The 24,716-nt window shown below is 45.1% G+C and overlaps 8 protein-coding genes and 1 non-coding gene across 9 annotated transcripts; 4 read left to right on the forward strand and 5 right to left on the reverse strand.

The window, feature by feature from the left end:
- Positions 1-4,894: 4,894 nt before the first annotated feature.
- C8R40DRAFT_1166880 (velvet factor-domain-containing protein) lies at positions 4,895-5,939 on the reverse strand (the record flags this gene model as incomplete). The annotated part of the gene is made up of 5 exons (XM_046230922.1): positions 4,895-4,975; positions 5,035-5,211; positions 5,269-5,494; positions 5,566-5,682; positions 5,731-5,939. The coding sequence occupies 5 exons, from the start codon at positions 5,937-5,939 to the stop codon at positions 4,895-4,897; spliced, it is 810 nt and encodes a 269-aa protein (XP_046089997.1).
- A 1,151-nt stretch (positions 5,940-7,090) lies between these two features.
- C8R40DRAFT_1087811 (uncharacterized protein) lies at positions 7,091-9,082 on the forward strand. The gene is made up of 8 exons (XM_046227387.1): positions 7,091-7,302; positions 7,358-7,505; positions 7,561-7,698; positions 7,752-8,055; positions 8,107-8,209; positions 8,256-8,480; positions 8,543-8,719; positions 8,776-9,082. Exons 1-8 carry the CDS (start codon positions 7,158-7,160, stop codon positions 8,808-8,810), a joined length of 1,275 nt encoding a protein of 424 aa, XP_046089998.1. The 5' UTR covers positions 7,091-7,157; the 3' UTR covers positions 8,811-9,082.
- A 1,881-nt stretch (positions 9,083-10,963) lies between these two features.
- On the forward strand, positions 10,964-11,043 carry C8R40DRAFT_t48. The gene has a single exon. It is a non-coding gene; the product is annotated as a tRNA-Thr (tRNA).
- A 1,724-nt stretch (positions 11,044-12,767) lies between these two features.
- Positions 12,768-13,567, reverse strand: C8R40DRAFT_1066662 (uncharacterized protein; the record flags this gene model as incomplete). The annotated part of the gene is made up of 6 exons (XM_046225804.1): positions 12,768-12,817; positions 12,884-13,012; positions 13,066-13,126; positions 13,226-13,343; positions 13,370-13,466; positions 13,552-13,567. 6 exons carry the CDS (start codon positions 13,565-13,567, stop codon positions 12,768-12,770), a joined length of 471 nt encoding a protein of 156 aa, XP_046089999.1.
- A 665-nt stretch (positions 13,568-14,232) lies between these two features.
- C8R40DRAFT_686701 (uncharacterized protein) lies at positions 14,233-15,741 on the forward strand. The gene is made up of 2 exons (XM_046235868.1): positions 14,233-14,639; positions 14,693-15,741. The coding sequence occupies exons 1-2, from the start codon at positions 14,407-14,409 to the stop codon at positions 15,585-15,587; spliced, it is 1,128 nt and encodes a 375-aa protein (XP_046090000.1). The 5' UTR covers positions 14,233-14,406; the 3' UTR covers positions 15,588-15,741.
- A 2,028-nt stretch (positions 15,742-17,769) lies between these two features.
- Positions 17,770-19,970, reverse strand: C8R40DRAFT_1066664 (uncharacterized protein; the record flags this gene model as incomplete). The annotated part of the gene is made up of 5 exons (XM_046225805.1): positions 17,770-18,281; positions 18,461-18,650; positions 18,705-18,913; positions 18,963-19,836; positions 19,917-19,970. 5 exons carry the CDS (start codon positions 19,968-19,970, stop codon positions 17,770-17,772), a joined length of 1,839 nt encoding a protein of 612 aa, XP_046090001.1.
- Positions 19,971-21,429: 1,459 nt separating this feature from the next.
- Positions 21,430-21,782, forward strand: C8R40DRAFT_1029839 (uncharacterized protein; the record flags this gene model as incomplete). Its single annotated transcript, XM_046223129.1, has 2 exons — positions 21,430-21,605; positions 21,656-21,782. Coding segments are annotated over 2 exons (303 nt in total), but the record flags the coding sequence as incomplete, so codon positions are not given.
- A 155-nt stretch (positions 21,783-21,937) lies between these two features.
- C8R40DRAFT_1166886 (uncharacterized protein) lies at positions 21,938-22,481 on the reverse strand (the record flags this gene model as incomplete). Its single annotated transcript, XM_046230923.1, has 3 exons — positions 21,938-22,100; positions 22,152-22,277; positions 22,330-22,481. 3 exons carry the CDS (start codon positions 22,479-22,481, stop codon positions 21,938-21,940), a joined length of 441 nt encoding a protein of 146 aa, XP_046090003.1.
- Positions 22,482-22,979: 498 nt separating this feature from the next.
- C8R40DRAFT_1036803 (uncharacterized protein) lies at positions 22,980-23,781 on the reverse strand (the record flags this gene model as incomplete). Its single annotated transcript, XM_046223614.1, has 2 exons — positions 22,980-23,497; positions 23,556-23,781. The coding sequence occupies 2 exons, from the start codon at positions 23,779-23,781 to the stop codon at positions 22,980-22,982; spliced, it is 744 nt and encodes a 247-aa protein (XP_046090004.1).
- Positions 23,782-24,716: the final 935 nt, after the last annotated feature.

A 24,716-nucleotide genomic window follows, 5' to 3' on the forward strand; every position in this document is an offset into this window, starting at 1 on the left:
GCTTGCCTCGTTTTTTGTGTGAAAGAGAAAGGAAGGAATCTAATGGGCACTCCAACCAACCAATCTAATACACAATATGCGAGTTCACTGCTATCAAATTTATTTAATAGCAAGGGGTAGCGTTGGCAAAGGTTCCGCAAAGCTTTGATCAATCAATTTGAATCGTTCTAAGGATTCGATATATTCCTTTGATCAAGGTAGATTCAGCACGATTTGTGCTTTGGTTTGTATTGATTTGGGTATATCAAGAATTGGGGGTTTGAATCAAAGTAAATTAAAACCGAAACACACAGACCCCTACGGAGGGCTAGAACTATGTGCTGGCACAACCACACAGTGTGATTTGCCCTTAAGACCAACGACTGATCCTAAGTTCGAAGAATATCCAACAACTGGATATACTTCTCGCAGTCACAAGGAGCAGAACACAATGTTCCTATACTCACAAGTGCCGGGCCCAAATGGCTGCTAGCGAAGAGGTTTCAGTCTGGCGGGAGTGTGTCTTTCCTTTTTACGGATTAGCACTGCAACGTCGTCCCAAAATCACTTGTATTCCAGATACATCGGATCGCTATTTATGCATACAGAATATAGAGTCGCATAGTACAATTAATTTAATACAATAAACGTTCGGAACCGCAAGGAAACTTCTACACTCGGTCAGATACCATTTAATTTGAATCTTCATGTCCTTATTTGGCCCATATTGGTTCCAAGATTCTAGTATACCTCCAAACATAGGTAGGTACTTTGATATTCATTTAATTTAATTGTTTTTGGAGGATGACTCGAATGGTGTTCAACTGTCATTGCTGTTCAACACTTACTTCAATTGTTTGTCACCTCGTCCGGAGGCAAATCAGCTCTCCTCGATTCTAATCCTATCAATCTGATTCATCTGGATTAAACTAATTGCTTCTCTCTTTCAATAGACACCTATTGTGCCTATACTCTTTCAAGGGAGTTGCGCATAGTATTCATTTAATTGCATTCTTCAATATTTTCTACATCAGGACTCTTTGACATTCATTTGATATGTCTTCGGAGCCTCGCAGTACTTCGATCGTTCTTCTAGTCATTTTCCTCAACCATGCAACTTGATTGGTCCATTAGACTAAATCGCAGTCTTTTAGATTAATGCATGATCTCGTTCTAGAAGGAGCATTTGATAATTCCTGAGTTCTAGAAAGTCATTTCGAGTCAATCCTCGGTTCATGGTCACTTGAGTAAGTTCTTCCAAACTCCTGCCAGTGTAAGGTCCAATAAGAATACCCTTGGTATGTCATACGTGAATGGTCATCCTTCGGATGTAGTTCGAGTCTGGTATAATCCTGCTTGACAAACAGGTAGACTGTCATCCGAAGGTAGTATCGGGGATGGGTAAACTAACCAACTTGTGGTAGTATGGGTATATGGTCCCTTCAACTTATTAGACTGATTCAGTATTGACTTTGACTGTCAATCTGGGTCTCAATTACAGTCCTCTCAATACAAATCTATACGTGAAAATGTCACAATTCACAGCATAGACGTCTAGCCAAAATTTAGGCATGTCACCGACACCCCTCGAAACTAGAATTTCAAAGCAAGCACCACATGTGAGACATATTTGGAACAGAGGAAGGAGGCTCACATGCGGATGCATGTTATTTATCTTCATGAGTATTTCATAGGTTATGGGAACCAATGTGCCTATGGTGCAATCGGGTATAACACAACCAATCACGAACAGGCGCCATTTGGGGTCAGCGAAAAAATTTTGTGCCTACACTTGTTTATTTTGACCAAGAAACAACAGTTCTGAGAGTCACAAATAGTGCCCAAGCATGCAATCAAAAGCTTTTGACTTGAAAATAATGTGAATGTAATATTTATCAAGGTATGATGAGAGACAATAAAAAAAGTAAAAGGATTATAAGCATAACCCTAACCCTAATAGCTTCCTATTTTGGAAATGCGCCATTTGGTGGGAACTTATTTCCTCAATTTTGAAGGTATCAAAAATCGGTCTTACAGTTTTGTTCCCTCTATCATTATATGCATTTCTGTAATAGGGATAAGAAATTTAAATAAATTCACGTGAGATAATTCAGTTGTTCCAAATTGGTTGTGTTATACCCGATTGCACCATAAAACACCATTTGACAAACTCAGTTTAGTCACAATTTTTTTTGTTCCCAAAACTGGGCCTCTATCACTTGAATTCTCCATACAGATGCAGATTCAGCAGCAATTGTAAGACCTGGGTCAGAATGGGTCTTAGGGTAGGTTTTGGTATAAGGGATTTATGTTGTAGTGTGCTAGGAGCAAGCTGGAGCTCGAAGGGAGCTACGGGAACCACGACTGAGGACGGGAATGACCTATGAGTAGTTCAGATTGAAAGGGTTGACCTTTGAAGAGGTTCCTAGGAGGTCCTGGGAGGTCCCTAGGACATTAAATGGGCTAAAGGCTGCTAGGAGCTAGGGAACATTGGACGGTTACATCGTACGAGTTGTAGTAGATAGGATTGACAGCACAGGATTGTTACAGATCATAGCTGTAGTGAGTTCCGAATGTAAGAGCTCCCGATGGAGTGTGAGCCCGGGAAGTGGAGGTAGAGGCAGACGTCCTCAAGTGTTGGAGGTAGTAACGGAGAAGCGGTATGTAGTTCAACATAGGGGATAGCTTCAATGTTAGCTAGATCAAGGTCCCTGAGCTTGTGGAGCACTTGGGGAGGTTAGCTCACCAAAACGATAGACCTTTGGGGAGCTTTAATATTGGTTGAGGGAGCTCAAAGACTCACTCAGATTGCTTAGACGTGAGGTAAAAGTGTGTATTGGATTGTTTAGACGACCGTAGAGACGAGATAGTAGTAGAAAAACAGAGATAAAGAAACAGAGAGTAAGAGAAATCTGTATAGTTAGCAGGTACAAAGGGACAGGGACTGGACCTATGCAAAAGGGTGTGTGTTCAAAATATACCAAGCTGGGGCTTGGGGACATTGCAGAGCTACTTAAATAGGTATGGAAAGTGAACAAGGGAACATCAGGGGCCATGAGGCAGGTAATCGAGATTAGTACTTAATGGGGTTGGTGGTAGGAGGGTTTCTTATGTGTGTTGGGAGTTACGCGTGTCGGGGAAGTCATCAGGATGTTTGGTTTAATGGGAAGCGGGGGAATGGTAGTACTGTCTTGGGGAGGTCCCGAGATGGATCGGAAGTGTGAAAGCGTGTGGCTGGTACTGGGACTGTCCTGGTTGTAGCCAAGGCATGACAGCAATACCTTGAATGATGTTCTTGCCACCAACACAAAGTAATAATGATATAATTGTTACTAGCACATGACTGTGGGAGATGGCCAAGCTCAACTTCCCCCCTACAAAATGAACAGAAAAACTTTAGTAAGAAGCCTTACCTAAAGGTTCAACAAAAAGATGATCCATTGCCCTGGACCATTATAGGATCAACTAAAACTCAGGTAGGGTGCAAAGCTGCTTCTAGTATAAAAAGAGACACAACTGCAACCACTTTGAGTAAGAATACCAGCAAATCTCCTGCAAATGCTTTATCACTTTCAACTACTGCAATACCTTTGTCACAAATCTGTGTGCAGGCACCAAAGTGCTCTGCCTCTGATGGAGACCTTGTTGACCATGCCCTACCAACAAAGAAAGTGAAGCACTATGCAAACAACAATAGTACAAAGTTTGATGTTGAATACCCATTTGGAGCAACTGATTTACATGCTGCATCCATATCTGATACACTTGAAATTCCATCACCACTAAATGTTGCTAAATTGTAGCCTTTGCCACTGCATACAAAATCATTAAATGCATACTATCGGCAGGTATCCCAAGTCACTACTTTGAAATAGTCAAATAATTCATGTGTGTATGACTCTTTGTTTCTCATACTGAGACAGGTCTAGAAGTAAACTATTTAAGATGTAATATCATACATGAAGTTACCTACAATAATGGATGGCTTTTTACAACATGCCTTAGGTGAAACTTCATTGGAAATGGTCCGCGATGATTTCCGGAGATCAGTACAAACTCAGTGAAATCTGCAATGAGGTACTTATACAAGTACTCAGGATGTACTGGCACAACTGTTACACACTAGTTGCCCATGCTTTGATGCTTCTCTGAACTGTGAAAATGGGCACATACCACAGTGGATACCTCAACGACCACAGGCTACTCAACTGCACCCACCTTTTATTCAACCTCCAACATCTGCATCATCATGGTTCACTGATATTCCTTGTTGCATCACCTGCCATAGTCGAGTGTATAAACAACACATATTGAACAGTGCACCTTGTATTATATCATTCAATATTGATGGGGTGCGCCCTTTCTTGATTGACTCACATATTAGCAGGGATATTAACAATGAAACTCGTTCTTGCCACGCGCGCAGCGCAATGGCCCACTTTCGCACGTGATCAAACCTTGGTGAACGATTAGAAAGAAATCTGGTGAGTTATTCCCTTAAGTCCTTTCGAACGATAGGACTTCATCATGGCTGAATTCAAGAGTGGTCCCAACTCAACGACCTGGATTCAAACAGCTAACGGTATCCAATCGAATTCGGTGAATCATCAGGTGTGCCCTAGGTGTGAGATCGCAGTACCAAGACACTGCTTATCACTGCGCAGCGCTGAGGATATATGCGCATACATTCGAATCGCCTCCCCATTATCATGCTTACTTTTTCTGAAGCTCTCTCTATGCTATGTCCTCCGGATCCTCACATTGATTCACCCTGATTCTCTTTTTGCTATCTCCAAACTTATTTTCATTACTTGGCGGAATACATTTACAACTCGTTACTCACCCGGCCTGTGTCCGACGTTAAAACTCTTACCCAGTACCTAAATCTTTTTCGTCTCTCCCCATCAATTTTTGGTTATGTGCGGTCATGCTTTCTTGTCTTGGGTTTACGTTCTGAGTTCCTAACATTCAAGGGTACTCCTTGTGCCGAAAGTATCTGCAAACAAAATGAGACGAATCACACCGATTTATCGCGTAGACCAGGCGCAGACACACTTTCGTCAACTCTGTTGATACCTGCAAGCCAGGAAAATCTTTTGTGGAGAAGACTTTGAATCTACCCCCAATACACTCGGCTTGGATCGTCGTATCTTTACCTGGCACTGCAGTCGAAACCAAATCGAAGAATCTGTAGCGAAGTCTAAAATAACCCAAATTTCTAACGGCAAGGTCCTGTTGAATGAATCACTTCAGTATCTCCGAATCCGAGTCAGTCGTTCCAACACTCACGGAGAAGACAAACATCAGATTTTTTTGGCCATTGCGCTCTATGAGATGCGGCTGAACCACCTTGGACCCGATGAGAACATTCGTAGTCAGTCGGGCGATTTCTGACTCGGCTACTGGGGCATTTCCGGGAAAGGACAAAGGATGGACGCGCTCCGAGTCCCCACTATGAGATTCATTGTCAGGTATCAGATCCACAGCACATAGGAGTCCCATGGTCCCGATGTTTCTAGTGTCGTCGCAATTCCGAAATCAGTAGCGAACTCAGCAGCTAAAGAATACTAGTCAATCGAGACTTACTCGTAATTGGGGATCTCATACTCTAGAGACCCATATTGACCAGGGGGCGTACGTTCAAACAAACGAAGCAAAACAACTGGAGGTGGATCGATTGATCTTCTGTCTACCTCAGCATATCTGAAATAAATTCAAGGTCAGGAAGGAGAACATATCAGAGAAACTGACTTTCGCCCTGATACAGCGTGTTGCAACTCATGAAGTTCAGCTCGCACTCCCTTTCCCTCCCATCTGCCTTCTTCGAAGTAAATAGCTTTATTCGTGTATTGCTCTTCTATGTGGTAGACTCGATTGTCCAATCCTTGTAAGGGCACTGTAAATCCATCGATGAATGGTTCTAGATTAGGATATAGGTCCAAATGAAACGGATTTGACATCGTGGATTGGAACTAATGCTGATGGAACCTGAGGGAGAATAAACAGCTGTGGGGTATTTATGAGGAGAGCACATGCGAATAGAGCTACTCTAGAACCCCACTGGCACGCAAGTGGAGTCATCAAAGTTCAGCAACGAATAACCTCAACCAGAAAAACTAGGGTGATATAGAGTGCCCTGCCCGATCGATCAGCAAAGGTTCCTCCTCCAATCGACAACGCGATTTTGTGAGGTCCCCGTGCGGCGAGAACGAGGATGTTGGGGGAATTTTCTATGCGGAATTGTGAAAGTATGAAATGGTCACCGCATACACACTGAGTAAGATCTGAAGTTTGAACGAACCTTAGTAAAACAACACACGTGTCAACGATGGGTCCACTCTACATCCCAGAGCTCTGCAGATTCGGTTTTGCTCTCGTAACTGATAGCAACCGACTATTGGTCAATCAATCCACTGACAACAGCACTCGGCACTTTTGAGAACGTTACGCTGAAATTCATGGATTACCCGCGGTCAAAATTCGAAGGGAGCTCAAGAATTGCTGCACTGTGAGCTTGCCTACACTTCAGTAGATTCCTGAAGATAGTATATGTCGGATTGTCGACGGCAAGGTCTCTGTGGAAAATTTAAAGGGTCCCAGAAGGTGCGGACTGAATACATAACTCCGCTTATTTGTGCACAACTTGAAGTGAATGGGCAACAATCTAAAACATAGACTCGTCGAGCATGCAAGCGCCAACAATGTGAAGCTAAAACGACAGAAGAGGGGGTAGAACTGGGGTAGAACAGGAAGGGTGGAAGTTTATTCAGAAACGCGGCATTCATTCGACACGAGCTGCCAATGGGCCAATGGCTGGCATAATGTCGCCATCGCGATTCAGCGTTGGGGCCGCTTGCAGTGGATATGACTTTCCGATATCGAGCTAAAATTTTGCCAATGAACGGTAAATAAGGGCGAATATATACTCGCCCGGGCCTAAACCTTGTAAAGAAGCGACACCTTTGAGCTAGCCTTTGAGCCTGAAAGCGGAACGTAGTTGAGGGGATCTTATTAGCATGTAGAACTTGAAAGCTTAGTACTTAATTGACCAATTAGCCTATGGAGTAATCAAGGCATCCACTCTGCGCACCTGGAGAATGAGAGCAATCGCATTGAGGCGGCAGCTTACGGGCATCAAAAGTTCTCACGTTGAGCAGCATTTCTGAAAGCGATCTTCGATGTCTTTAGATCAAAATCTCTTTACTCTCATCGTAACTCCAAGCATAATCGACCCCAATGTCATAGACTTGGTAGATTCAACTGGTCAAGTGCATTACCGCAAGCAGCGTGTTCCCGCGTCAATATACAAAGTAGAAGTGTATGGTGTGTCTCAGGATATGCTTTTTAATCGCAATTGGTGATACATACTTCCTTGTAGATTTTGCTTCTGAATCTTTGCTCGTAACTGCCAGCGCACCAAGCACAACCAGTAAAGTCAAAACCTTGGAGCTTTGTAATCCAACCATCGCCGTAGAACTCAAATACACAGGGACACTATCCTTCAAATGGTCTTTTCAATGGGAAAAGTGCGAATCGTCAATGGATATACTGAACTGTATCCGATTTTTTACATATCGACAGCCACGAATTCGAATGGAAGCGAGAAGAATGCTACATGATTCGAAAGCCAGATCCGCCAGTTCTAGTTGCTATTACAAAGGAGCCTGCAGGTCGGTTGAAGAGCAGTTCAGTTCAAGTGCTTGATTATAATTTGAACCGGTGAGTTTTTACCAGCGGAGTCGATCGGACCGTATGCACTGACGTTCCTCGAGATTCGATATCAACGACCGTAAAGGCCTGGAAATTGTCATTTTGACCGCTTTGTTAACATTCCACGACTCAAACGATACTTATCACTCCCCGAAGGTTAATTCTTCACCTTCACCTACAACTACGCCTTCTTCAAGTGCTCCCATTCTTTTGGAGCCTCCAACGCCACCTCCTAGACCTGAACCCAAGGCCGGTGTCGATCGTATTGCAGAATTGCACGCCATCCGAGGAGAATTCAACGAAGTCACGGTAGAAGCTGAGGGTAGCGTAAATGATTATGCGCAGTATTGCTGGAACCTTCTTCAGGTGCCATGTATCCTTCTTCCGGTAGTCCTCACTCAACAAGCTTTTCATTAGGACGATGCAGTACTGTTTGTCATGATAAAATCTCATACTAGTCTCGAGGTACAAAAAGTTGTCCAAGTTGCCGAAGAAACCAAACGGATACGGCACAAAGCTGGTATGCTTTCTTTCTTTTCATGTAAGGTCTTCCACAGCTTTTGCAGGTTTAGAAGACGATCTACATCAATATGTGATTTACGATGCTGAAGCCAAGAAAGGCCCAAAGAGGATTAACTTGGATGATGCTGATAAAGGGAAAAAGCCTGCGGCTTATGTCCCACCGAGTAGTCTATGTATTCATATTAGCAAGATTCTTATGCCAGAGCTTCAACCCCTCAAACCTGGAGGTACATCGAATGACAAAGAGCATTCTCCCAAAAAGAATGATGGTCTGTCCTTGTATTGTTCTCAGTCATAATTCAACATTTCTAATTGCCCTTATTTATCTTAGCCTTGTCTTCTCCCTTTTCCGCAAGACCAAAATCCAAACTATTTCGTCCTTCCCGATCTCCCCCTGCTTCTCATGTACGATCTCACCAAGTACACCCTTATCAGCCTTCACCCTCTCCATCACAGCTTAATAATCCCATGATTTACGTTGCACCTCCTCCGCCTCCCAACTACTCCAGTACGCACTCTGCTGCTTCGCCGCCTAGTCTCTCAGCTCCCCCGGATTACGCTCAGGGCCCTCCATCACAGCATGCTGCGGCGCCGTCTAATCCCATTGCGGGACTGTTGGAGCGATTCCATTTACATTAAGCGTTCTCATGGGGCTCGTCTGTCCTTAGGGATCATCTATCGCCCATCTTTGCTTTATATTCAAGATTAAATATTGTTACGCCCCACCGCATTTACCTGGACTGCATTCTAAGTATCGAAATCATCATTTAAGGACGCTTCTCACCTCAAGTATGTATATAAGAATAAGAATCAATATGTACCGTGATTTTATAGACTGCCTAACTGGGTAAAGCCAAAGTTAGCTGGGTGGCACGTGATGTCAATTTCACAGTCTTCACTCCTCTTTTCCTTCTGCAATGCAGAGCTCTGGACAAGTGACAGGCGCCACTCAAGCCAAAGAGCGACTCTACACTCAACTTGCAGGCAGTTTCGGAAGAATGAACCGGGCGCTAGTGCAGACGTCCAACCTCTGCGAGCTCCTTCAGCAGGATCTGCACGCAATGCGCACTTTTGTGGGATTAGATGCGGCAATGTGCGTAATGAACACCGAGTTGCGCGAAGATCACGATTTACCTTGACTTGCAGGCTCATGACTGTCGCAGCTTCACTCAATGTGGACCATGGTGAAGAAGAATTTACAGAGCATGCATCAGACGAGCAATTTACAGATCCAAAGAAGTCATAAACAGATGATCGTACGTTGAATTTTTGTCATAGTGAGTCTTGAATATACATTTTCAGACTGTGTGCACTAATTTTTTACCATTTTCCCTTAGTTATCGTGTACCTGTCAACACTGTATCATAAACCATCGGACAGCCATTTCAATTTACTTCACTTTTGCGCGATTGATACCTTGCTTCCGGGGGATTAAAGACTCGACGTTTTTGCAGCGCAGGCAATCACTTGTAATTGTGACTGAAAAGAAACAGAGCGGTGTGAATTCGGAAAAGCGCGAAAGACTTGTTCTCTGTTACGCTGTTGTTATATTTAGGTGAGATCGTCGAACGAATCCAATATACTACGATATTTATACCACTTGATATGTCAATTCTCAGGTTAAAATCTTTGTAGAGGTAAATGTTGACCAAAATTCGCCGCCTATCGACGAGGCCCTGATACTAGCTGGAACATCCTCTTCCGTCTTGGTATGCGTCTCGCAACGATATGTACAAGCGTGGCCCCTCATCGATACCGTTCATTCACATCGCCTCTTAATGTGCAAGGAACTGGGCCTAGTGTCCATATAACCTTTTACCACGCGACGTGAGGAAAAGGTCTCATTCTGCCATAGAGAGCGCAAATGGATCGACAACGAATCCGCTCAGCTGCAGGACGTTAACGTTTTTCGACCTTCTCAACCCTTCTCGACCTTAATCCACGATCACATACGCCACCTAAAAGCTAAGTCTAACAACAGAATTACCGAAAAGGACACTACGACCCAATCAGGATGCAGTCGCCTTCACGATGACGATATACACAACGTCAAAACCGAAATGCGATGCCTCATTAATCACAGTAAACAATCAGCGATGTGTAAAGCGGCAGGAATCGGACGAAAGTGCATAATATGCCCTGCAGGGTGCTCGAAGTGAGAACGCGACAGAGGCAGTACTGTATGTAGATGTGGGTACGGGTTTGATTGCGAGCGAAGCGAAGCAATCCTGGCCATAGGTGAAAAATTTCGTCAATTCTATATTCGCAAATCCCACGAGGTCACAGCCACCGCCGTTTTTGGTAATCCCCTGTAAATCCTCGTCATCGAATTCAGTCGCGAGTCGCGAGTGTCTATCTTCCATTACCTTGTACATTCTTACTTACTCAGTATATCTTACAGTGTCTTGATAATTGTTTTACGAAGGTGCGCCAGCACCGACACCCCTCGAAACTAGAATTTCGAAGCGAGCACCACATGTGAGATGTACCTGGAACGGAGGGGGCCTTCGGCCCCCTCCGAGCCGGACGAAGGAGGCTCACATGCGAATGCATGTTAAAACAGAAGGTCCGCGGTGCACTTTATGATAATGCCTGGGTCCTGACTTGGTGGAACTTTTTGTCAAAGCCGGCTGGGGGCTGCCAGACGGTGGTCACTCGGTGGACTCTGAATAAGGCGATCTCACGGGATGTCGATTGAAAGTACCATCGTGTACACTTCGATTACGTCCCTTCTTAGCTCAACGTTTGGCATGCCTTCTTAGCTCAGGTGGTAGAGCGTTCCACTCGTATTGCTATATGGAGAGGTCACTAGTTCGAATCTGGTAGGAGGCAAACGTTTTTGCACTTTCAAAATTCTTCCCTGCTTTTTGGTAATGATAATTGGACACACTTCGGACAACGTCAATGGTGTGTCCTATTCGAATTGTCAAATACTGAGCGTATGTATTATATTGGCCTTCGAATCTATACTTCTCGAGCCCCTATGCGACGAGGAATGAACCGAACAGTTACTAGTCACCTGTTCTCCATTCAAAATCTTTCATAAAAGGAAGTCCTATAAAAGGCTTGATCACAGTAAGTACTTGTGTGCTCTCGCTCAAACGAAGATTTCATAAGAACAATCGAAAAACAGATGGGTGATGGTTGGCAGAGAAGAACAGATGATGCATGCCACCGTCGACATCCTGGCGATTTGTACGGGCTTCGACTCTTTTCCTTGGCAGTTCACGTTCTCTCAAGCAGTTGAGGAGATTCTCCAAACTCTGAAGGTGATGAGGGTTTCGAGTAATAACGGTGGCATTCTGGACAAAGTGGTTCCATCGACGTCAATTGTGGGTTCGAATTTCTTTGAGGAAATTACCACTCACAGCTGCTATAGGTCCGGCACCGTGCTAATGGATGTTATCCTTATTGACAAATTGAGTGACAACCAAGCAACAATCCTGTATAATCTGATTTTCGAAGCAGGAAAGGGCGCGAAATAAGCGGAAGAATGCGTACTGGCCGTATTCACATCAGTTATGTCCAAAGGTCCGCAGGCACATGAGAGCGCACGGTGTAACAAATTTTGCCTCGAGGAGGACTTCGGTTGACGCGGAGTTTACCATATCAAGTCAGACCCGACGTCGTGTCGACGAGCGCGAGGGCAATAAGCCCTGACCCAAGCTTCTAGAGATTCAAGCTGGATGATTGCATCCCCCAGACCCCGCTGCCAGCGGAAATACTCTAATACTTCCCTTTCCTTCCAAAAGACCTAAGAGTCGCAAGGTGAGCAGGAGGCGAATAGATTTTCAAGGAATGCATGTGGTCAGCCAGTGGTCAGTCACGCCTTTTAGGAAGAGAGCGAAAAATACGGGTTGTTCTTTGCGAATAGATCTTCATTTGGTGATGGACACTGGACGGCTGTCAGAAGTTGTGGAGAGAAAGGTCACAGACACTCCGCAGAAACTCCGTTCTTTTGGCAACTGCCTACGTTGGCAGACTTGTCGCGGCTCCGACAGAAGAGTTTTAATCTCCACAAACACCTATAACCTACCCCTACGTATAGTTAGGCATTACCTTTAAATAATTCGAACTTTCGAGAGGCAGTCACTGGAGCAGTTGAGAATGTCGCAACACCCCGTCGACGACTCACTTGTTGGGATATCCCCGACAACGCCGTGTGGATTGCGGCCACAGGCAAGAGCATAACTTGATGGCAGACTATGGTTTTGGTCGAGAACAAGATAGATGATCTATCAACTTGGAAGAGATGATAAAGCAAATTTTTCCACTCTCGGCTGAATTTAGTTCGCGATATTCAGATCATTTCCATCCCATCCTATCATATCCTATCAGATCCTAGTTTCTTCCCTTGAGCTTATCATACGGAACTCCTACAACCGCATACAACCACACACAACCACACGGTCCGGGGTTTTCAGGTCGGCATATATGTGCTCTCAGATTGACAGTAAGTATTTGGGCGTTGATCATGTCATTTATCGCTAGAATCTTCCTGAATGTTTCCTGTAATGGCACCTTATGACGATTATTCTGTGGCTTTCTGTGGCAACTCAAATGACCTCAGGCCGTAGCTTAGTGCGAAGTCTATAAGCATGCCGAGCTGCAGAGAATAAGTTAACAGATTCAATGCCAGTGGCGGAACCATGACAAGCACCAATGTACATACCTGTGCCGTACATTTCAACCTTCAAAACAATTTGGAGTTGTGTCTCGGGTGCGATGATTTCTGGATTTTGCAGCTGATATATAGATCTTCGTACTTCTGTATTTACGACTTTGTACAATCCCGTGCAGTCTGCAGTATAAAATTTCGAAGAGATATAGACTCGAATAGGTCTCGAAGCACACCTACTAGCACCGGAGCCAGCACGGGGTCAATATCACTGATCAGTGGTCCACTGTGTGGCGGCTGCGCGCTGATGCATTTCACGGTTATCACGGAGAAAAGGCCATGATAATCCACGATAAATCTACAGTCAGCACAGTAAAACCTACAACACGTACACACATGTTCAGCGTAAGTAACGCAGCCTAGATGTTGCAAACTGATTGGAATCCTGTCTGTGGCGCTACTAGCAAGGAAGACGATTGGTCCCGTAGTGTCGTGTTCAGGCTCCGCAGATCCACTACAGGAGGTCAAAGCAGGTGGTACTTTGCTGCATCGGGAAACATCGAACCAAAACATATCTTTTCGACGACCCTGAACTCCTCCCCGCTCTGCAAAAGCATCCGGATATGTATGTGATTAGCTGTGATTAGATGCACAAATTCGCGTCACAAATGTCAATGAGGGAGGATCCGGGATGACTTGGAATGTATACATTGAATACATACGTTCATAGACGTTCATAGGCTCGGGTTATTGGCCATAATTGGTCGAAATATCGGGATCCGGGACGATAAAATACGACGATGAGTCAAGTGAGAAGGTAAGCGAACCTGAGAGACTCCAGTGCTGCTTCTGAAGTCGAATCATCCCGACGTGTGATAACAATTTTAGGAGGCGTAGGCGTGGAATTTGCTGGTATATGTACATGCGTGCGTAGGGCACAGGCGGCAAAAAGAGCTATGAATCATGAGTCAGTGAAGTTCGGGTGAAATTTTGTGATATGGACTCAATGCCTACGGAGGGTGGAAGAAAGTGATGTTACAACGATGAAGATATTTCCCTTTGTTCTTACAATGAGAACAATGGGCTCTTTTTTGCGGGAAGATGATCAGTTCCGAAGATCATGTCAATATCCTCATGTCAATTTAAAGCAGGAAGTTAGTAATTTGCCTTGGTTTGCCTATAGTGCTACAGTCGCAGCTTTGATTCTCGAGATTTTCACTCTCGTAGACTAAGACTGTTGCCTTGACGAACGGTCGAAGGGCGAGCGCGTCGGGTACGGGACTCCAGGACAGAAGGTTAATCGGCAAAGTCGGAAACGCGTCCGTATAACTGTGACAGGCACATCCCCGAAAAGGTTTGTGACTTAGTCGCCTAGCCAATATTCCCACGCTAATATTAAAAACCCCGATTAAATCTTGTTCACTTCACTGACATTGAGTGACTTTTTTCTTGTGGCTTTGGCCTCGTGTGTGCATATAGATTCTTTGTGGCGCGACTAATTGGTTGGATACTTATAGCTCGTACCTCCACTGCCAGTTCAACCTGGACCCCCCCAGTTCTCCAACTCTTCTGCAGAAATGTTTCGCACTGGTTCTCCGTATTCACAGTTCTTCATGTCGGGCTTGGTGCCTCCCTACCCTTCGTCTACACCCAACGCCACCGACGAGGCCCAGGAAGGATTTTTCTATGAGGTCGACTTTCGTCGCCGAGGTAGTCTCCCAGATACTTCGTCTCCTACTGCCAGTGTGGAACAATTTCACAAAGAGCGATCATTTTTATCTTTAGATTTAGCTGGCGCGGGTTCTTTACGGTACGTCCAAATAATCCTGTACTCATAATGTCGTCTTCCTAAAACGGCCGCAGTGCACCATCTCTGCATACACTTCGTTCCCGTCCATCTTTGCAAAACTTTCCGTCTCAGAAGCCGATCCCTAAATACGCCGACGCATTACCTGCGCTACCGGCTCCGAACACTAGTAGAGCTTCCTCCACTCTTCTTCCTCCATCTCACTCCAATGCAATCGCTGGCCCGTCCAAATCGGTAACCATAACCAACCTTACTCGCAACACATCTACTAGAACCGCTTCCTCCACCGTCTCGACCAACTATCGCCGAACCAAACGATCTGATGCTCTTGCCCGACTCGAAGGTCGGTCCCAAACCGCCTTGGCTTCGTTCAAATTTGGTGGTATTAAAGAGGAGACGACGAGCAACTTTATGTCCTTGTCCGACGACGAGGATTCTTCCGAGGACGAATGGGATATGGATTCTAACGAAGATGCGGACTTCGTCGATCTCGACATCGATTTTAGCTCAACACACCGTCATTCGTATTCTGCTCCTTCCCAGCACGACGACGAGGAAGATATCCTTCCACTGAGTCCATCCCGATCTCACGCGTATTCCCGCTCATTCTCCTATTCGACATCTTCTTATTCGGCTCCGAGTCGAATGCAACGCCGCAGGTCCAATACTCGCTCCAACTCGAGCTACGGCTTCGGATCTTCCGTCAAATCCGAGCCGCGAGTGCGTAGCAAGACGATGTCGATGTTTCCTTCGAACGCTCCTCCTAAGAAATATACCAGTTTCATGGACCTTGAACATTCTTCGCACCGCGAGGTTTCGTCTTCTTCGTTCAAACAATCACCCCGGTCATCGTCGGCGGATATCGTTTTTCCACTGCACAGTCCAAATCGGAAGAAAACGGAGGAATGGCTCCAATGGAGTAGCTTCATTGAAATTTCTGCTGTTGTGTAAACCCTCCTCATCTGAACTATCTGCTTTTTTTTTTAGCTATACGGTATACTATGTCATTCGTTTTCATTGCATAATTCTCCTGCTAATTCCATACATTCTTTTCGCACTTAATCCCTTTTTCTGCTAGCTGCAACCCGCGTTTCATCTGTTGCAATGTACAATTAGTTCCATATCAGTTCGGTTGCTAACAATCCTGCTCCAATCATTGTCTTGTTCATCTGTTCATCTTATCCCTTGCCATGCCTCCATATCAACCATTTTTTGTGTATTTTTTGTATCATTAAATCAGCTCTTCCGCTGCATCTCCTCACTCCTCATATTTAACCCTCTTGATCTCTCGATCATTTCGAGGTTTCCTACCATATCTGTCCTCTACCTTCACTTCTGATTTCGCATAACTGCCTTTTGCATTTCTTTTTGCAACCGTATAGGCATATTTATATGTTCTTGTACCATCAAAAATTCCCCAATCCTGTCTTTGTGTCTTGTCCTTTTCCCCGCTCTCACTATCTCGGCTCCGTATATCCCCAATGTTGTTTTTGTACAACCAACACATTCTTTTAACTCCATCGGACTGCTCTGTCACTGCATGAACTCGAACTGTCTCATTTCCCTTTCCTTACTGTCTACTCTATCGTCGTGTTGTTGTCCCTTCCCATCATGTTGTCTCGACTCGTACATCGACATTACCAATCCTTCTGAAGATGCGTATTCTTCTACCCTACACTTTGACGTACAACCATAGTGTACACATTCGTTTACTGTTCAGTAAATAGAATTAATTCTCGAATAACATTCGTTCTCAACCTAACAGTGGCGCGATTTGACCTACCCTAAACATGACTCATGCGGTTTTCGAAATCACAAACGCTTCCCGATAATCACATTGTAGTTGCTTTCTTGTTGACGGACTCATTTAATTGCCGACACTGACGAACGAACGGAGGCGCTGAGTTGCTATGGCCGAATTTCATGCTCTGCTGAAAGAGGTTTAAAGAATGACTGTAGGCTCATCCAGGCTTATTTATATGTAAGTAAATTCTTACCGATGTTTTGATTTTTTTCTTCGGATGGGTTTGCGGAAGTCTGCGGATTGTAATGAACAATGTATGTAAGTTGTGCGCTTTTTACTCGGCCGATGTTTCAGAATCGTTCAACGGTGCAACGACGATTCCACGTTATGTATTTCACTGGCAAAGGGCATTCAGGTTTTTGCGGCAACCCAGTGGCTACTGGCGACGACCCACAACTCCGAAGTCAAATAATAACTCTCCCGAAGACCCTATCCTCACATCTTATTGGTAAACCCTGCGATATATGTACGTACCTCGGTACATTCATTGGTTGTACATATCCTTTCGAACTGTCCGTCATGTAATACGCCAGCATCTGCCAGCATGTCTACGGTCTTGAAGACTACGGTCGGTCTACTTTTGTCACTGTAAGTTTTATGATATATTTGAAACGCTGCTAATGATACCGTTTTAGAATACTTTTGAGCCTTGGCATAGACTTGAATTGGTCGGAAGTTGCCTGGATTTGAGCCTGCAAGTCTGAATATTCACAAGGATCTACATCTATATAGCCACTAGTAGCCACTAGTCCTATGATATACATCCTGTATACACCTTCGTCATCTATCTCATCTATCTCTCGACATACTCAGTACTCTGGTCGGCTTCGGGAGAGAACCGGTCCTTTTACTCGTTGAGTGAGTACTGTTGTCACCTGATAATCCCACCTGTCAGTAGATATAGAACGTTTTGATCGGATCATCATTGGCATGTATACGTAGCATTAAGGACTACTTCTCATCCTTCTATAAAGTAGATAAACCTCCATTAAATATAATGACCATTATACTGAGGCCACGTCTGCATACTGTGCTGAGCGCCTTTCCGCCCCGAATCTTTCTCAGTCTTATGTCAGCCTATGTCTCGGCTTCCCGCTCATTGTCCCGGCTTCCCGCTTTCCCGCTCACTGTCCCGACTTCCCGCTTTCCCGCTCACTGTCCCGACTTCCCGCTTTCCCGCTTACTGTCCTGACTTCCTGCTTATAGGAAATAAACTTTCTGCTCACTGCCACAACTGATTTTATACAAATGAATAATATAGCATTATAGACTGTCGAAAACTAGAAACATTGACTACTACAAGCAAACAAATGAAGGACTTAGAGGCACTCAGTCATTTAGCTCATCGACATCGACATCCTCATCCTCATTCTCATTCTCATTCCCAGACCGCCCAATATCACTATTCTCGTCATCCTCATCACTCCCATGCTGCTCCCTAATGTGCATCGATTTTGTTGATGAGCTTGTCCGTCTTCGCTTTGCTGGTGGCTCCTCAGTGTTATTTTCCCCTGGACGTTTAGCTGTGGCTTTTCGATGTCTCCCTCCAATGTCACTTCGACCTTTTCGGGGGATTTCAACCTCTAAACCTGCCGCTTTGTCCTGGTCCAACTGTTGCATAAACTTCTTATATTCCCGCTTATCCATAGTGCTCCAATACGCTGAACCAGATCTCCAGGCGTCATACAGGGTGTTAAGCTTTTCGGGATCAGTGATATCCCGCGGAGACACTAGGGGTACATCTGTTGGCCAACCAATAATCTTGACTTTGTACTTGGCAGAGACTTTGGTTCGAAAGTTGGGATAGTTCATCCTGATCTTGTCAACCCCAGAAATGCGAGCTATGAGAACCAATTATCAGCCACCAAACAGAAAATCAGTGTAGAGGGATTACACACCAAGCGATTCGGAGATTGTCTTACTAGTCACTTTTGCCTTTTCACTATGAAGAAGCTTTCAACTTCCAACTATACGTGTTGATTTTTTCAGTATAACTCATATTCAAAGCAAGAGAACACACCCTTATTATATGTCGTGACAAACGCTTCGAATAAACAGGCCATCTCCCATGGATCCTTGTTGAAGTACTTCTGAAAAAACTCGAGCACAGGACCCCCACCCACAATGGTAGGCTTAATTGAACTCTCGAAACTTCCCCGTACAAAGAAACCAAAGCCTGCAATATCGGTAGTCCCTCGGAGCTCCTGGAACTATTTATACTAATTAGTATATATTCAGCAGTAGAAAAAACTTGAAAAGCTCACGTCGGAATTAAACCCCTGCAACAGCCTAGTAACCTTCATTGCACCAGCTTTGTTTGAGGTCCGGGCTACGTCTTTCTTAGCCTGTTGATGTTCTTCTAGCCCATCCATCAATATCTTCAACTTGTCAGGGTCTGTCTTCGCAAGTTGAAGGTCGTCATCAAGTTCTGCTGCACGTCGAATTTCACCGATCTTGGCTTTATATCGCCTACCTATAATAGGCATTAGTAAATACCTATAACGTTACTAAAGTAATCATACCTTCATTCAGCTCCTTACTTTTCGCATGTAAGATAGCGTCCTGGGCACTGTTCACCCGCCTCTTCCGATGGTGTTTGGAGGTTCCAGCAAGTTTCTTGACTCTACTAACTGTTACACCATGTGTATCGGCTAAATCCATCACCTTTTCTTCCTGCTCAATCTGGTGCTGAGAAATCGCCTGGTTCAGAAGCTTAGCCTTCAAGGCAGATGTAGCCTTAGCGAGAGATTTTTCCGAAACCCCTAGGTTTACTATTGGATGGTGCGCCTGCTCTGCCTGGCCAATGGAGGCTGGGGTAGAATTAACACCGCTGAGTCCACCAGTGACCGGAGATGGTAGAGACCCATTGGTGGTTGGTGATGGATCACAAATCGTGGTGTGATTGCTTGATTGAGAACCAGTTGTATCGGCAAGGGCTGGTGGTGTATCATGGACGGGAGAGTGGCTACTCGAACCAGGACCTGATGAGGAAGGAGGGGTTGATGTCGGACCATGGGTAGAAGGATGGCTACTCAAATCAGGACTCAACGGAGAGGTAGGGATCAATGATGCTTCATGGAGCAAAAATTTGCCACTGAAATTAGGATCTGCTGAAGGAGCTAGGGTTGGCGATGGCTCACAAGAAGAAAATGGGTTTGGTGGGGGTCGTGAGATGGAAAATGTTGCGGATGGATGTACGTCACTATTGAGGATGGATACCACACGGTGGTCATGAACAGGACCGTAGTTCCGTCCAGAATTTTGGGTAGGAACAGGAGAAGAAGGACGGGACGAAAGAGTAGGGGTTGGAGCATGGAGCTTTGATGCATCCACATTGCTGCAAACCACCGTTTCCTGCCACTGGAGAGCTCCATGTTGACTAGAATCTGAACGCCCCTGTCGACCAGTTGCTACAGGAGAATCTGGATGGCAAGGCACATTGAGGCCTGGAGGAAAGCTCCTGGCGGTATAATGACCATTATCAACCGGCTGAAATCTCTGACTGAGACCCGGCGGCGGTTGATGGTCATCGTTCCGAAGTGGAGTACTGTGTCTTCGGAAGGATCCTACCTGAGAGCTTGGAAAGCCCATATGCAATGTTGGCCGCGTGTAAGGCTCATAAGAATCTGAAAAGCCAGCATGCGGGGTTGGTCGGTTGTAAGTCTCAGGATTACGCGTGAAGGGTTGGGTTGGAATTTGGTGTGGTTCAGTTCTAGACTGGGGAGCAGAATATGGTAGGGCAGTGGTTATGCGTGGAAAGGAAGTATTTTGCATCGAATGGTGCAGGCTGGGTGAGTTATAATGTCCTGTATTTTGAAGTGGAGGGCGGCTGGAATGTTGTGAAGATAAAGAAGGAGGAAGACCTGGTGAAGAGAGAAGATGTTGAAAGCGGAGGTTGGCCATTTCTGAGCAAGATTTTTTTGTAATTGTTGAAAGCCTATGAACACGTCAAGGGACATGTACTGAAACCAGTCAACAAAGAAAATGTTAAGGGCAGGCAGTTAGGCACATGTGCACAACGTGAGATAAGCTAATCAATCGTGGTTTATTTTCTTTCCCCACATCGATCTATCTTAGCTTTACTTGCTTGGGTTACTTGGGTCACAGACAAGGGGTTTGATTGCGAGCGATTCTATCTTCTCATGTCTGGTATGTCCTTTATCAGCCCATCACCCTCTCCGTTTTGTTGAATATTAGACCCAGCGCCAACAACACCATCTACCTCTTCTGCAAGGCGTACCCGTACCCTACACTCAATCCACCAAGATCGTAACATTTTGGTTGCATTACTGGAAAAGGATGTCGAAGGTAGGTTCTAATGTCAATGGATATCCTCTATAGCGCTTGACTTCGAATCAATGTAGGTGTCAGTGCGGTCAATAAGGAGATGCAGAAGGCCGAAGTTGGGGTAGATGCTGCTAATATACGGCTGGAAGAGAAGCTCAACCAAGTGGAGCTAGATATTAGTATGTGTCACGCCCTATCTATAAAGGCAAATGCTTAGCGAATCTTGCCTCTATAGAGGAGATTCGGAAACTTACCAGCCCTCCCTCAACACCAACCTGCTCCCGGAAAGTCAAGCATATTCCTTCATCGAAAAATCCTCATGCGACTCCACGTTCTCCCCTTCCTGCTATGAGCAACACCCAGTCTGCTCAAAGAGTCATCGCTAGTCCCTCCAAACAGAACATTAGCCTAGTATGGATTTCCTCGGAGGATGAGGCCGATTGCCCAGATGATTCTGAGGACTCCGACACTGATAATTCTGGCGATGGATGGATTCCCCAAAGTGCAGCTGATGTCAGTAGCGATGAGGATGAACCTTCGCCTGGATCGGGAGGTGCCACTGCAGCTGAAGCCAGAGCCCGGAAAGCATCAAAGTCTGGTGGATTTGTAGAGAAGACGTACCTGGTATACTATGGCAGAAACAACTCCGACGGGCTTTATTTCGAATGGCAGGGAACTAATGGAGCCACCGGTGCTCTCGAACTGACAGATGAGTTCCCTGATGCAATCCACAAGTCGTTCAGCAACCGCAAGCTTGCAGCGAAGGCCTATAAAGAATGTAAGCGTACTGGTGTTCTGGACATTTTGAAGACACCGGTGCACGCAAAAGAAAATCTCATTGTTATCAAAGGTGAAAATCCTGGGGTATACAATCGACGGTATGCTTCATTCTTGTCTTCTTTTTCTTAATGTTTAAAGAAATTTCCAGTACGCTGATGAAACAAGGACTCTGCTGGCATGGAGGCGAAGTCATTATTCATATCGGTACCCGCTACGATGCTCAGCAAGCCTTCCTTGTATTGAAGAATAATCACAAGACTTACGAGCTTCCAAAGGATAAGCATTGGGGTCTTATTTAAGTTTAAATCTACCTATATTGCTTGTCACTGTCTTGTACTGGTCCGTCTAATGAATGTCGCTTTCCCTAATTTTAACTGGCCGAGGACTATCAGAAATCAAACAACCATAAGTTTCATACATATAGCTAAATCTAAAGATAAATGCGAGGATTGGTAGAAACACCGGCCTGTTCACCAACACGATAGGTATTACGGCGGTAGGGGTACCACAAATCAGCATCGGGGTGTCCAACTTTTTCGATAAATGTTGCAATCCGTTTGTCCTGTGCTTTCCGAAGGACAGTCTTTCGATTCCTATGAAGGCTTTGCTGAGAGAATGATTCCAGAGTATACAGATTTAGTTACCTGAGATATGATGCAGCAGCTGCTGCCTTTCGCCTCTCATTTGTCGCAGCTTTTTCCCCATCTGTCATCTGAGCTCTTTTTTTTGCCATCCTCAACCGGTTTGTAGTCTTCCCTGCTTCACCTTGCCTACAATGTATGGTAAAGTGAGGATGTACAAACAGAGTGAACAAGATTCTACCTGCGTCGATATCGGCTAGACGCCATAGACCTTCCAATCTTCCGGCATTCCTTCTTTATTGCCCTCTGTTTCTCAGTCTGCTCTGATATAGGGATCCGTAGCCGTATCGGGGGTGATTCAGCGCGACAGAGTTTGCTTTTAGCGGAGACCATTGCAGTAGTCAGTAGAGAAACCAACCGTGAGAATTTTTCATTGAAGGCTTTAACCAAGTACGACAAGTATAATTTCAGCATAAATTAGTCCATTGTACATTATCTCTTGTATCGATGACCTTGCTAATAAAAGAGATAGTTTCCTAGATATAGTTAGGTCATTCTAAGACAATTTCGTATTTCCTTAAATTTTGCATACACAAAAAGTATCGAAGAACGGTGTAGGTATGTATAGGGATTTCTGAACGGGTAGTCATATCTCAACTTCAGTCAAAAATGATTTTGTCCAGCAATTATTTGTTATGTACTGGCCTCAAAAATTGAGATACATATTTTAGAGTACTCAAGATAGTTGATTACAATTTTAATATAATTATTTACTGAAGCTTACACTTGTAAAATCTCTTCGAACTTGAAATCTGAATTTTATGTGTGCATCACCACCTGCCAGAAATTTACAATTCGGTCAATTCTGGCTATATATGTTATGTACTATAGCTAATCATCTCGCAATATATCAAGTCCAAACCTCCATAGATCTGCCCGATACTTTTCCCAGTTCTCCCTCTGCACCTTGGAAGCCTGGGCTAAAAATTCATTGTCGTTCATGAATCCATTACAGTACCAACGAAGAATACCTGCAGCGGTGAAGAATGTCACCGAATGTCTGTGTTCCTCTGGCCCAATTGGGACGTTGGCATGGGTTACTGAAGCAGAGGGTACCAATATCCCAGCACCCGGCGGAAACTCGACAACAATACCAAGACTCCACATAATGAACTGACCACCGCGCTTATAGTCAAATCGGCCACCATTCCATACACCGCAGCATAAAAAGAATGCGTTCATGAAGTCGAGATGAGGATCTGTTGCTGCTCGGGAGAAATTTAATTGAGATGCAGCATAGCAACAGTCCTTGAAAACACGATTCAGGCAAAGTCCCTCTATACCCAATAGTATCTCCGTCAGGTTTGTAAGTAGGCGATGTACTTTTGGGAAATACAGCTCAAGGTTACCTATAAAAACCAACCGTAAGGGCCGACACAAAGCATGACAACAGAGTTATACACCCACGGTCCATGAACCGTGCCACACGGATAATTTCTGGTGACTCGAGCAAACCCTGTAATATTGGACGATTGTGTTTTGAGACTGCAAAGTTCATAGGGTGAAGCTGACCCTGGCCATGGCTATACCCAACTGAGAGCGAGTCATACTCACCCCGCCGTGGAGGTTGGCTATGCTTCGGAAATCGAAGTTTCTGATGAGCTTGGAGGAGTAGTTGATCAAGGTCCCCCATATTCTTGAGCCACGATACACAATCCCCACCATAACCTAGTAACGCAGCCCAATGCAACCCATCCTTGGACTTATAGAGCCTTGAATAACTTTAATAAAAAAACTCAGCAAGTAGGAAGGGGTAGTCGAGGGACAACACACCTAGCATCCCACTCGACGTATTGCAGCCCAGACAGAGCAAGGACATCCAATACCGAATGGATTTTAGGATACGGTACCGGTGCACGGCTCCCTGTCCATGCTGTTGCACATGGCCCAACGAAACTGCATATTGAAGCCTCGGACTTGGTCTGAGCACCCTTCCGAATTGCCACTGCCTTCAGATCGGTTCAAAGCTGTTGCTGAATAGCGCCGCGCTTTTTCGCCCGGAGGTTGCGTGAACGATGGTGGTCCTTAATCTTCTTTCGCTCAGCAGCAGTCAGCTCCATGTTTGGAACATATTCAAGCCGAGGACGCTTGGCTCGAGGTTGCAGATCAACCGGCCTCAGCAGCTCCTCTAGTGGCTTAAATATAGCTGTTACTGGAATAGAGAACGGCACCGCAGTATCAAGCTGCACCGTGGTATCCAATAGCTCGGTATCCTCCTCAATACCCTCCTCCCAGGCAGCGTCGGATATTCGACACCCCTCACGGAGAAGTTGCTCACTTTTAATCCCAATAATTGTGAGAATCTCAGGCTTAATAACATGCGGATTGAACTCGCGGTTGCTCCGTGTGACTCGAAGGCCTGTAAGGGTAATAATATGTCAGAAAATATACCATACGTGCTCAGCGCCCCAATACCGAATTCACCCAGCAGTATATGGGTGGTTTGAGGTTACCATGCACGTTCTCAGCGTCCCCAAGGTCGGGGTCGCCTGACATTGTGCACGGTGAGCCTGAGTACCCTCGGCGTCCCCAAGGTCGGGGTCACCTAACGGCAAAAGGAAGTGAACG

Source organism: Lentinula edodes (genome assembly GCF_021015755.1).
Source record: "Lentinula edodes strain Le(Bin) 0899 ss11 chromosome Unknown C8R40scaffold_5, whole genome shotgun sequence".
In the NCBI taxonomy this organism is placed as follows: domain Eukaryota; kingdom Fungi; phylum Basidiomycota; class Agaricomycetes; order Agaricales; family Omphalotaceae; genus Lentinula; species Lentinula edodes.